This window comes from Alternaria arbusti (genome assembly GCF_024043155.1).
Source record: "Alternaria arbusti strain BMP 1465 chromosome Unknown scaffold_2, whole genome shotgun sequence".
NCBI classification, from domain to species: Eukaryota; Fungi; Ascomycota; class Dothideomycetes; order Pleosporales; family Pleosporaceae; genus Alternaria; species Alternaria arbusti.
The window spans coordinates 1,717,017-1,729,522 of record NW_026249942.1 but is presented as its reverse complement, the minus strand read 5'-3'; the positions used below and the strand labels follow the sequence as shown (position 1 = coordinate 1,729,522).

Here is a 12,506-nt window from a genome sequence, read left to right as displayed (position 1 = left end):
CGTGCACGACATGAGATGTGCCTGTCAAACGTAGAGGTCTTGGCACAACCTCAGGGGCATATTCATGTTACAGAATGTAACATGAACAACAACATCCATCCAGTACGCTCAACATCTGAACATTGCACATTTTCACAAACTCTGGCTGTTCTCACAGCTTGCCATCCTCTGTCAAGAATCTGTCTGGTGGACCCTGACCGGTGGCCGTAATAGCTCTGATCGCTCGCCTAGCCATGCAAGCGCCATGCTGCATTGGATACTCGTCCGCGCCTCACCCTCAATGCTGCATGCTGTGCCATGCTTGGCGCGCTATTGCTGTGCGGTGGCACACCAGCAAAAAGCGACATAGACATGCGAGAAAAAGCTATTGCACTTAGCGTTTGATGATCCCATTGGCGGTTGGACTCGCCTGTGGTCTCGCGCAATTCCAATCCACGTCCCTCAGTAAACGCCTCGATGCACTTGTGTGTTTGAGCCAAGACATAATGTCCCGCAATGCGCTTTGCAATGGCTTGCATTGTTCCATGGTGCAGAGATGGGCTGTGGACGCCGGATGGGCGGTGCATAGATCGCAGCTGAGCGCTGTTTATTGGTAGGTTGTAGATTTTCAGCCCTACTAGCAGGCTAGCTAATTCAAAGGCGGGTGTCGATTGCGGAGATCCTGACGCTATCACTCATCCATCTGATTGCGGCTCAGGCCTCCCGAGAGCCTAGACCGATGAAGGTAAAGCACTTCAGGGTGCGCCTCTGCTTCGTTTACTCGTTTATACTCCTATATCAGGTAGGAACGTCCTGCAGTCCTTCAGCTGAGACATCACCAGCTTTTGAAGTTCCCAACACTTCGGCTGTCAATTCCCCCTCGGCCACGTGGGTCTCCTACTACTTTGTTGAGCAGTTTACTTTGTTTTATTCACTGCTCGTGCGCCGCCAATAATCCTTCCTATTTCTTCGGACGAGACCGGCCTCGAGGCCAACACACATCATTATGCTGAAGAACACCCTACTCTTGGCTTCAACAGCACTCGTCGCAGCACAATCCTCCTCCTCTGAGCCATGCGCGAGTGTTGCGTCGCAGCTCCAGGAATCAACGAGTATCGAGGCACAGGCCGCGTTTGACTGTCTGGATTCAGTCCCTGTTGACGTCCAAGGAAACTCTCAGCTTATCGATGAGCTAAAGGAGCTTTGGCAGTTCCAGTCTGAACTCGTATGGCTGAAGAAACCTGGCGATGACTGGGAGTTTGGACCCCTGGACATCGAAGCCGAACTGGACAACGTAAAGAACAACCTCGATTCTTTCTCCAGCGAATATGCGGTTCAACTTGCCATCCAAAACATCACTATCCGGACCGGAAATTTCCATTTCAACTACCGGCCTGATATACTTCAGGTGTTCTCATTCTTCAGACAGGCCAATGTTGCCTCCATCTCCGAGGACGGCAAAGCGCTTCCAAAGCTCTATTTGGCTGATGATGTTGCAAGCGTAGCCGAGGGTAGCTCAGATGTTTCCGAGATCACGGAAATCAACGGTCAGAACCCATACGACTTCCTGACGTCTAATGCCTGGTCACAGTACATCGACTCCGATGGACTACTCAACAACATGCTAGCAAAGGGAGACACGGATAACACTGGCGCGTTTATGGATCAAACGAAATACGACGGCCCTAGCACTGATATCACTTGGGCAAATGGCTCTACAGCTTCCGTTCCGAACGGAGCTAGCACAGATCGCAGCTTCGTTGGCGTGACTGATGGACAATCTTTCTTCGATACCTTCTGCGTCGGTTCAACCGATTCACCTCTCTCAGCTAGCACAAAGGGTGTTTCTGATTCCTCCGATGTCGCTCTTCCAAAACCCAAGCTACCTTCTGTATTCGACCATATCGTCGCACCTAGTGCTCCCGGACCAGTTCCTCGAATTCCTCTCGGTACAAATCGCAACAAACGACAGACGATGGGAAGCACCCCTGGTTCCTATGCGGAGAACATTGTTGCAGCAGACTCGAATGGTGTTGTTGTTGGTGCCTTCCTCAGTGGAGAAGGTTATGACGATATAGCGGTCCTCAAGATCATATCATTCAGTAACCCGGGTTCCGACTTGACCGAAAGTGAGTTCGGCACGGATTTCCAGGTAAGTCATTGATACACAGCATGCATAGCAGACAAGAACTGACGTCATCTTCTCCGCCATGTAGCAAACCGTTTCTTCTTTCCTTACCCAATGCGTGAGCGAGAACAAGCAGAAACTCATCATCGATCTGCGCGAGAATGGCGGCGGCAGCACAAATCTACTTCTCGACACATTCATACAGCTGTTCCCCGAAATGGAGCCTTTCTCTGGACAGCGATACAGGGCCAGCGATGCCTTTGTCAAGATTGGCGATGCGGTCAATGAGATCAGAAGTGATCCCGCCAAAGCTAATGAGTATGCCTCATTGCTCAATGAGAGCATAGAAGAAGGCTCCATGTACAGATACTGGTCATGGTGGCACTTCCGCAATGCTGACGGGGCCGACTTCAAAGGCTGGGATGACTTTGATGGTCCGGTCGAATTGAACGGCGACTCATTCACGAGGACAATGCGGTACAACTATACCGATCAAGTGTCTATCCTCCCCCCTGACTGGTATTTCACGAACGGTACTCGCCCCACCCCCTTCAAGGCGGACAACGTCGTCATGTACACCGATGCCCTATGTGGTTCATCCTGCGCTTCTTTCCACGAAGAGCTAAAGAACATCGCCGGTGTAAAGGCAGTGACAGTCGGTGGCCGTCCAGAGAACAAGCCCATCCAAACTGTGACCGGATCAAAGGGTGGTGGTAAGTAACATCCCTGTAAGCTTTACATATGAGACATGCGCTGACATGGTACACTGTGATTTAGAAGTAACCCCTCTGTTTTTCTGGCAACAGTACGCCCAAGTCGCATTGAACATAAGCACCGCTCTTTCCCTATCGGCCTATTCTGACAATGACGCCGCCCTCTCTGCCGTCGCCAACGTCCCGCAAGTACTTACACGCGCCGGAGACCGATCATCGCGCCTTCAGTCCCAAGACCAGGTCCGAAAAGGCGATGCTTCTGGAACACCTCTCCAGTACATCTACGAAGCCAGTGACTGCAAGATTTTCTACACTGCGACTACCTACGCTGATCCTGATGCTGCTTGGAAGCAAGCCTGGGACGCCTTCCAGGATGACAGCAAGTGTGTCGAGGGCTCTACGGGACATGCGAGTTCCATCTCCGGAGGCTTCAAGGCATACGGTCCGGGTGAGCTGAAGGCGGAGGATCAGCCCAAGGGAAATGGAGGCGGAAGCGGAGGCAGTGGAAACGGGGATGACGAAAGCGCTGCGAGCATTGGAGGAGTAAGTGGCTTGGTGATTACCGCTGCTGCTATCATCAGCGCTATGATGCTGTAGATAGGCTGTTGTATTTCCGCCATCGTGTTCCAATGTTCATAGCAACTTCGCCTGTCCATTTCCTATACAATGCGACACCTAATACCAGTGCACTTCTCAGATTTGCAGTGTCGACCAAAGTTGAATTTGCGATTAATCTATGATACCAACCCCCCCACATGTTCCCATCCCATCATTATATAACCCGGGGTATATCGTCATCTATCGTGCTTCACGTCCTGTTTCCAGACTGGCCTAGTTGGGCCGCAGCACAACGTCTCCAACACAAAGCACCATGTTCTTGAAGAATCTTCTCCACTCTAAAGGATCTCCACTAGCTTTGACAAACCTCACCTCCCAGTAGGCACTTCCATCGTAGACGGCCTTTTCGATGACGATATGGCCATTCAAGCCTTGTCGTCTTCCATCTGCCATCTTCACCCGTATAGAGGCTGTCCCCGCTTTTTCCGCTTCCTCGATCTGCGTCTCGGTGAAAGACGGTGAAGGGACGCCTAGCCGGTGCAGAGCTGTAAGAAGGAGCGGCAAGAGGAGACCCAGGTTGTGCGGAGAGATGAAACGCGCCAGGGAATAGGATGGAAGAATATCGGCGAACTTTCGAGCTGCTTGCGTAAAGGTCAGAGGTACACCTGGGGTTGAACTGAACTGTGTCATGGATGGGTCCTGCGACAGCATATCCTGTGTCGATGAGGGAAGCTGTGATAAGCAGGGCGTAGAGCTCATGTTGATAGGACGATTGTCGGGGATCGTAACAGGCTGCGAGGCGGAGATGCCGTCGTGAGAGGCGAGGCGTGGGGGTCGCTCCCAGTCGAAGGGTGTTTCTGCTGATGGAGTCTCGGGCTGTGTGGAGGAGAGGAAGTTTACAGCGCTTGAGCGGCGAGGGTCTGTGTCAGTGTCTATGTCCATCGCATCGCCATCTTCGTCTGCATCTTGCGAGAATTCTCTTTGTGACTGCGTTGGCGGCCTCGTGAAGTCGATGCGTAGTTGCGACAACATCTGTGTCGCCAATCCTACTGGATTTGCATTGCGTCCGCTTGCAGTCAGGTACGGGTTCTTGCGTGTACACCAGGGGTGTGTGCGTATCTCATCGAGAGTAAAGCGCTCTTTCGGGTCGACTTTCAGCATGCCGCGGAGCAGACTGAGTAGCTCCGCTGGGATCTTACTCCAGAGTTCATCAGTAGTGTGTCCCCCAGTTTCGACGTACTCCTTGAACTCTGCAGAGCGCTTGGTTGGCTCGTCCCAAGGGGTGTTGCCAACTAGGAGGACGAAGAGCACAATGCCGCAACTCCAGACATCGCAGATGTTCGCCGCGTAGCCAGTGTCGAGCATATCGGCCCTCTTGCTCCGCCTCCCTGATACGATTTCTGGGGCGATGTACGGCGGCGAGCCACATACGGTGTTGCAGAGTCGCAATTGCCCGTCCTTTTTGAACAATGCTGCCAAACCGAAATCGGAGAGTTTGAGATCCCCCTCGGCGCTCAGCAACACATTCTCAGGTTTGATGTCTCGATGCGCAACACCCATGCTGTGCATATATGCCACGGCGTTGACCAGTTGCGTGAAGTAGAGATGCGCAATGTCTTCGCCCACACCTTCGTCCGCCTCGATCTTGTCGAATAAGTCTCCGCCCTCGGCCAGCTCCATGGCGATCCACGTCCATAGCGCATCCTCCCCAGACCCCAAGCAGTGTATGATGTTCTGGTGCTTCCCGAGATGTGTGTGTAGGACGACCTCCATCTTGATTTGTTTCGGAGTGAGGCGGCCGGTCTTGAGGGCATGTTCTTTGTTGATGAACTTGATCGCGATGACGGGTTTGGGCGAGTTGTGCGGGACGGCCTTGCGGATGCTGTAGATCTACTATGAGCGAATGACTCCCAAAACTCGACGAGGAGAGATTACAACGTACGAGGCATATGCGCCTTGCCCGATCGTCTTACTCACGAGCCGGAAGGGCAGGTTTGTAGGCAGAGGAGCCATCTGGCTGTTGGGCGGCGCCGGGCCCATGGTGTCGAGGTGTAGAGGAGGTATGTGCGGGGAAGCGAGTTGAAAGCGATCGAGGACAGAGGTTCTGAGATGCGCGAATGAGACCCGGTGGTACTTTGTGGTGTTGACTGTATGTTGGTGCCTAATCGCCGCTATCGCAACAGTCTCGAGGATCGCGTCAGACCCGAAAACAGAGCGCACGGACTGGATGCCACGCGCAACGCGAACACGCCAGCTCACGTGGTCGCGACGCTTCCAAGGTTCCAAGATTTGTCTCGTGTCAACCGATCTGCCTCGGCCCAAGATACCGCATGCCGAAACCTTCTTTCCACCCATGGAAGCCTTCCGCACTACCCCCTTGGCTCTCGGACGTCGTTGCCTACCTACCCCGAATGTAGCATCAAAACCCGCGATTCCCGCGAGACACAAGCCTTCTTCGTTGCAAGCCACAAATGCCTGGGTTCGCAGAGGCTTGCTCGACGGGGAAAGTGTACCTGTCGATCGCGACTACGCGTCGTACCATAAGCAGGATCGGAGTACGCGGGCCTAGACGTTTGGCGCTACAAGCAACAACTAGCAATGCATGGCATCGAGGACGGAGCGAGTGAAGACCCTGCCCATCAAATCCAGTGGTCCATTCGTACAAGTACAGCAGACGTGCAGATCGCATACTGCTCTTTCCCAATCACCAGGACCTCTACGCTGTCTGCGTCTCTCCGACTTCATCTGCACAGGTGAGAAACTTCCCGTTACCTTCTCACCTTACACTTTATGAGTAATCTGTGGAGTAAGCTTAGCGCCACTGACATTCGAGTCTCTTCTTCTATCCTACACCGCGACGCTTGCAAAACTTACCATATTCTCGGGACCGAGTGCACGTTTTCTGCCACCCAGCATGACCATGTGGCATTTCAAACTTTAACTACACGATGCAGGGTCCCCCCTTTTCACACTGGACAGAAGAGGATGCTCGTAGACTTGTCGGAGGGTTCATGGGGACAAAACGCTACCACCTGCCATATACATCAAATGCGAGACGCAACCACGGCTGTTCGAGACGGAATTAGTCATCCGCAATCCATGTATATTCCCCTGCATCACCTGCATCTGACCGAAGAGACCACGACTGCGGAGTACACCAAACTCCATGGGAACTGCGCCGTTTGTTCTAAGAAAACCCTATCTAACAAACCTAATCTGCAACCCACTGAAAGCCACTGCACGGCTATATGCGGTCGGAGATGCACGATGGTCACCGGCCCGAGAGGGTTGTTCCGAAGTCGAGTCGCAAACGCTGACTATGCAGCGGAAGGTGCAGGTGGCTGACGTACTCAGCAAGTACCGGCGTTTTGATCGCTTGTGATGCATGTGCCTTGTAGATCTGAGCTCGGCATCGAGGCACGAGTATCCGACAATCATATCACGGTAGACAGAGAAAATAGAGGCTTGGCCCACCGTGTTACCAAGTTGCTGGCATCGCCGTTGTGTACCCTGCATTCACTTTGATGGTATGACAGTTCTCACCCCTTGAACCTTATCACCGCATGAACACCCCATCTCACGTACACCTTCCGTTCATTCGATTTCTCGGAGCTTTCACCGAAAGCGAATTCCGACAACGACTCTCGGCACCGAGCTCCGATGCGTAGCCTTGCCCTCCGCCAAACAGCTTCCCCGGTCTTCCTCCGCACCAACCACGGACCCCGGAGCACATCGCCTGCGCCAGCAACGCACCACATCTTCGGTGATCTCCATCGATGTCTCCAGCCTACCAGCAAAGCCCACAGAAGTAGCTTTCGGAGTTAACTTGAGAGACCCCTGGCATTTTCGCTGATCAACATGATTCGCGAAGTCCGCTCAAGTCTTGCGTCCTGACTTCTGACAGATGATGAGGCAGGGTCTGTCCGGTCGTGCTTCTGCGAAGGTAGCTGCGATGTTGGATCAGAGGGGGTAGCGCTAGGGGATGCTAAAGAGTTTGGGCCCAGACTTGCAAAGGCGTGGTCGATGTTTTCACGAGGGTGGTGCGCATGTTTATGTAATGCGGAAGCTGAGGTGAGGCGGCCGTGCAGTCCAACGATACAGGCATGTCATGGCTTGCCACTATTGAGGCCATTAGTTGCGTTGACGTCGTTACCAGCAATAAGACAAAGTGTGTAGTATCGTTATGAGTTCTTATATAGCATGAGGGTATCATCGGAAACCTCCTATTAGGGTGCGCTAGGGTTCAGTCGCATTGCATCGTCCGTCCGATGCGCATCAAATGCCTTTGTCTGTCGTACGGGTGCCTTCCCCACATCCAACATCATGGTCACCCTTCCTCAACCTAAACTGACAAAAGACCCGGCGAGACAACCGTGGCTATGTCGACCCAATCATCCTCATTGAGACTCTCGCTTGTCGGAAGGTGTAAAAGTTACGGGAATAACAGCCGGAATACAGCCGCAGTGGTTGCCCCAGATGAGTGATCTGGGCAACCTACTACGAATTTCGGTCTCAAACTTTCGTATCGGTCGGGGAGAAGAAGAAAAAGAGATCAGCTTCCAGCTTCAGTTGTTGGAAACGTTTCGTGACGAGTGCTCGCAGATCGCCATCCCGCTATGACCGCCTAGGTGAAGAAAGAAAAAGAAATGACAACAAAGGTAAACAGGAGGTCGAGTAGGTCTAAGGAAAGAGGAACAGTCCCACAAACGACCACCCGATGCTAATGTTTTGGCCCGGAACCCCAAAAACGCCGCAGTCTATGACTCGATGCAATGGAGTAGGAGAAGAGATCGATGAGCCGAAAGAAAAATGCATCAAGAAAGTGATGCCAGCTATCCAAGTAGGGCTGTTAGGCCTGAGATGGTTCAGCACTCGCATATCGTCGTCGTTTTATCTTGCGGAGAGATTCAGAATCGGTCGTGAAGGTGGCGCGATATTCATTCTATGATCGGGTGGCAGTGGGCGAAGCGACGTAGGCAGATGCAGCGGCGGCATCAAGACCACGGAGCTGAGGGCCGTACTTGGCATGCTTGACGAATTTGGGCACAGAGTCCTGTGGTGAGATTAGCAACCCATCACAATCACAAATGTGGAAGTTAGCACGTACGCTAGACATCAGCTTGAAGATGGACTGCTGAGCCTTCTCGAATAAGGAGGCGACTTCGTTAAGACTCTGCAACATGGCTGCATCGTCGCCAACGGCACGAGTCATGCGAGTAGCCAGCTGTGTGCGAAGACTGTGGTCGATGTTGAGCTCATTCGGAGAGCCGGGAGCCAAGAAAGCATTATACAGACCTGGATTTGGTTAGAGATTGTTTGTAAATTGGACAGTGTTCAGTCTTACCGTATGCGGCAGCAAGTGTCTCCCGAATTGTTTCGACCTTGTTATCACCCTTGTCGTTGATAGCGTCCCGATATTGCTTGTTGAACTGTTGGACCTCAAGGTAGAAAGAGAGGTTCTCCTCGCACATGGTTTCCTTGAGGAACTCGCGGTACAATAGACGCCATGAAGGGTTACGGATGATGACGTTGGTACGGTTGCTGTTGGAATCGCGAGCAACGCCATCTCTTGACTTCACTGCTACATCTCCGCCTGATGGTACTTCCTCGAGGAGCCAGCCGGCGACGCGCTCCCCGTGATTGGTGATGTAGTAGTGCACCTGCTTGGAAGGTTGGAACTGGTGTTCTGAGTTGCGAGGATCAACTGGGGCGATGAGTTTGAGCTGCAAGAATAGCGAGCCAACCTCAATAGCTTCACGGGGGTCAACCATAGTTGAGCAGTCCATCAACCACTGTGCGGCGTTGCGTCCGTTGAAGGTGTACTCAAATTGGCGCTGAGAAGTAGGTCGGTGTTTGACAAGCTTGACCCCGACATCACACTTTGAAAACTCATGTATCGAGTCAGAGTCTGACTGGGTCTCATTGGCAGTGGTACCAATAAAGCGGCGAAAGATGATCTCAACCGTCTGTTCATCATGATGAAGCTTGTCGGTCTCAGTGTTGCGCTCGAGAACAACCAGTTGTCTCGGGTTCCTGTTAGACTCAATGACAGCCTTGACGTGGGCTGAGGCGATGCCGTTGCGAGTACAAAAGCGCTCCAGAATGTGAATGCCCTTGGGCGTGAGTTGCCAGACCGAGCTCTTGTTCATGAAATCTGTTTTGCCTTCTACCGACTCAACAAATTTAGCCTCAAGAAACTTCTGGCAAACGGAGCGAGCCATCTCCTTGGCCATTGAGAAGGTGGTCGTAGTGGTCGTCGTGACGACACGTGATGAGTCCTTGGGATCTGGCATGCGGTTGGACTGAGAGAATTTGAGGGATCCAAGGTTGGTAATGGCTTCATCCGATGTAAAGGTGAAGTCGATCATCCTAAAGCGAACGCGGTGTGCTGTGAGGGGAAGCGAAACCATAAGCGTCGAGAAGAGGTCCTTGAAGTCCTGGATTGATGTGTTAGCAACATTCTTGCCCACGCTCAAAATTTGGTACTGCTATAGCAGCGGCTGCGGGAAGTTTCAAGGCACAACGCAGGTGTCAGATTGCGGGCGCATTCCGAGCACGCGGCATTCCCGGTAGAAATTCAAATCGGTCCGAAAAAGCAAGCAGTAAATCCAGTATTACAACAAACCTCCACCATTCCATAGACACGTGGATATCTCGGGAATATGGGATATTGCTCGTCGCAGCTGATCGCCCAGTGGTTCTGCGCAGACTTCAAAAGGGTGGCTCCTTTACTCTTTGGTGGCTTTTGGAAGTGGATCATAGTGGTTACTGTGACCAACTTTCCAAGCTTTCCCCAGGTGGTCGCTGTTGTCTCGTAGGAATAGTACCTACTAGGGAATCCGGCTCCATGGGATGTGACAGAGGTAAAGAAATGATGGGCTGGGCCGATCTCGGCGGATTCAAAAAGTTGCTGGATGTTTGTACTCACCCTTGTAAAGGGCCGCTCATCGTCGGTCATGCGGAGTAACCGCGAACTTGTTTGATGCATCTTGTCGGGTTTGCCTGCTCTCGACCTGTCTGGTAACCGGTGTGTGTTTTCCGCCTCTTCAGCTATGACGTCGCCGTCGTCGTGGGGGCTGGCGGGCTCGCGTGCAGGGGAAAGATCGGGCCCACGCGCAAGAGACTGCGAGGAGCGTGGTGCACCTGTAGCGTAAAAGGGCGATTCGGCGGGGCTCTTTGTGGTAGAAGGCGTCCTGCTCAATTCGCGGCTGCCTTTGCGGAGGAGAGGGAAGCGGGAGAGGGTGTAGCGTCTCGCGTGATTGATGGCACGGGAGGAAGGCGGGGGCGGGCTGTTCTTGCTCGCTGAAGAAGTCGCGGAAGGTGCGTCTGAGCCGGCGGAGGCAGGTGCGATAGGCAGTCGGTCTGGGTCGTGGTGGTGGTGGTGATCGGGTCGGGGGTGGAGGGGCTCGCTGGTGGGAGGGCTCAGGCTGTCAGGCACAGAGGAGACAGACGCAGTCAAGGGGAGAAGAGATGTCGTCTGGAAGGGCATGCCGAGCAGAAGATGGTCGCGGAGAATCAAATCGCGGACCTCACTGAAGGGCAATGTGTGGGTACCCTAGCTGGGATTGGCCTTCACAGTCTGGGGGTCCGTGACCACTGAGTCTTCTGCCGCTTGAACAGCCCTCACACCGCCCTCCTAAGACAGCTAAGATGGCCTAGTATGGCGCCGAATTAGCCCTGGAGCTGGGCCATGACAAAGGCACTAACCGCAGCGGCCTCCTAGTCGCATACGAGACACATGGCGGCATGCACGGCCACCAACGCATGGGAATAAAGTATTTGGCCAAGGGCTTCCACGAGGCATCCCTGCCCTCTGCCGCCCCCTGTCTACGGTGAGACGCTGCCGACGACTAGGTCTCTGAGCGCCGCACGCCGACAAAGGGGACCGCCCGCTACCACGCCATGGGCCCGCCGGAAGAGGCTCGCTGCGACGACCTGGACGTCTTGAGCACGCGGCGAGCAGCTGCATGCACTCTGTCGTGGGCGACGATGGCGCCGCCTGCCCCCATCTCAGTCAGCCACCACGCGAGACAAGGCGCTCAAAGGGGACGACGTTGCTGCATGTCTGCGTCTGCACGCAAGACCGGTACGGCCAGTGATACGCGCATCCTGTTGTGCCTCTGTGCTCTGTTGAGAGAGGCTGCTGCCACAGTATGGCCTGACGCAGACAGCTGCCCCTTCCACAAACCTGTCCCAGAGCACCGACCTGTGTCACGCCGCCGCCCCAGGCAGCAAAGCGCCGTTGCGCAGACACTGCAGCCTCTTACATACCAGCGACACCCAGGTTTCGCATCTGCACCGCCGTTTGCTCACCTCCTGGCAGGACCCGTTTTCGCGTAACGTTCTGGTGGCGACCGCTGCCACGAACTGGTCGTACTGTGCCACGGCCATGTGGAACACGTCGCCGTTACTGAGAGGCCCGGAGGTTTGCTGCTGAGGCCACCACAACGTGGAATGCACGTTGCACCCTTGCCTGGTCAGCCTGCGTTCCTCGACATGCAGGAGGTGCTGCATTGGTCGGACGCACTCAAATCGCTGACGGCATCTTTGTCAAATCTCGCGACGCTGCACTGCGAGCAACCATGTCCGCGCGTCATCATGTGTAAAGAGGCTCGGCAGATCTACATCTCGTCTACAGTCGATCGATGCCTGACTGTGAGAGCCGGTCATGCCTGCGGAGATTGTCGTGTTTCTCAGCCTGGAGAGTGGTAAATGTGCCGCACTTTCCACGTGTGCAACCCCACCTCAGCGACAGCGAATCGTTGCCTGTCCATGCGAGACATCGCTCTCCTTGGCTGTGGCCCGCATTACTGCCACAGTTCCGCCATGCTGGACCCTTCAAGCCTCAAGCCTCCGGTGTGCCCAATCTGCCCATCGTTGTCGCTTTCGGCATTGCTCCGACTTAACTCCCACGAGTCGTAGCCTCTTTACGCCTGCGCTGCTGCAGATCCCTCTACGTTGATTGCACGGTAAGCAGAGTATAGCCGACATCTCCAGGCCAAGCAGCGATACGCTCACCATACGGTCCGCCACAATCTCCTCCGGAATAGTCCCGCTCACGATGCCCAGCTGCCCGGCGTGATGCAGCACGTGCTACAAGTCAAAGAAAAAAAAGCATCCACCCGTGC

General features: G+C 54.0%; 3 protein-coding genes across 3 annotated transcripts; 1 reads left to right on the top strand and 2 right to left on the bottom strand.

Moving 5' to 3' along the window:
- Positions 1-985: 985 nt before the first annotated feature.
- Positions 986-3,417, top strand: J4E86_002169 (uncharacterized protein; the record flags this gene model as incomplete). Its single annotated transcript, XM_051442731.1, has 3 exons — positions 986-2,131; positions 2,196-2,820; positions 2,885-3,417. 3 exons carry the CDS (start codon positions 986-988, stop codon positions 3,415-3,417), a joined length of 2,304 nt encoding a protein of 767 aa, XP_051306319.1.
- Positions 3,418-3,651: 234 nt separating this feature from the next.
- J4E86_002168 (uncharacterized protein) lies at positions 3,652-5,418 on the bottom strand (the record flags this gene model as incomplete). The annotated part of the gene is made up of 2 exons (XM_051442730.1): positions 3,652-5,260; positions 5,321-5,418. The coding sequence occupies 2 exons, from the start codon at positions 5,416-5,418 to the stop codon at positions 3,652-3,654; spliced, it is 1,707 nt and encodes a 568-aa protein (XP_051306318.1).
- A 2,902-nt stretch (positions 5,419-8,320) lies between these two features.
- J4E86_002167 (uncharacterized protein) lies at positions 8,321-10,867 on the bottom strand (the record flags this gene model as incomplete). Its single annotated transcript, XM_051442729.1, has 4 exons — positions 8,321-8,431; positions 8,486-8,673; positions 8,723-9,815; positions 10,307-10,867. 4 exons carry the CDS (start codon positions 10,865-10,867, stop codon positions 8,321-8,323), a joined length of 1,953 nt encoding a protein of 650 aa, XP_051306317.1.
- Between the last annotated feature and the right edge of the window lie 1,639 nt (positions 10,868-12,506).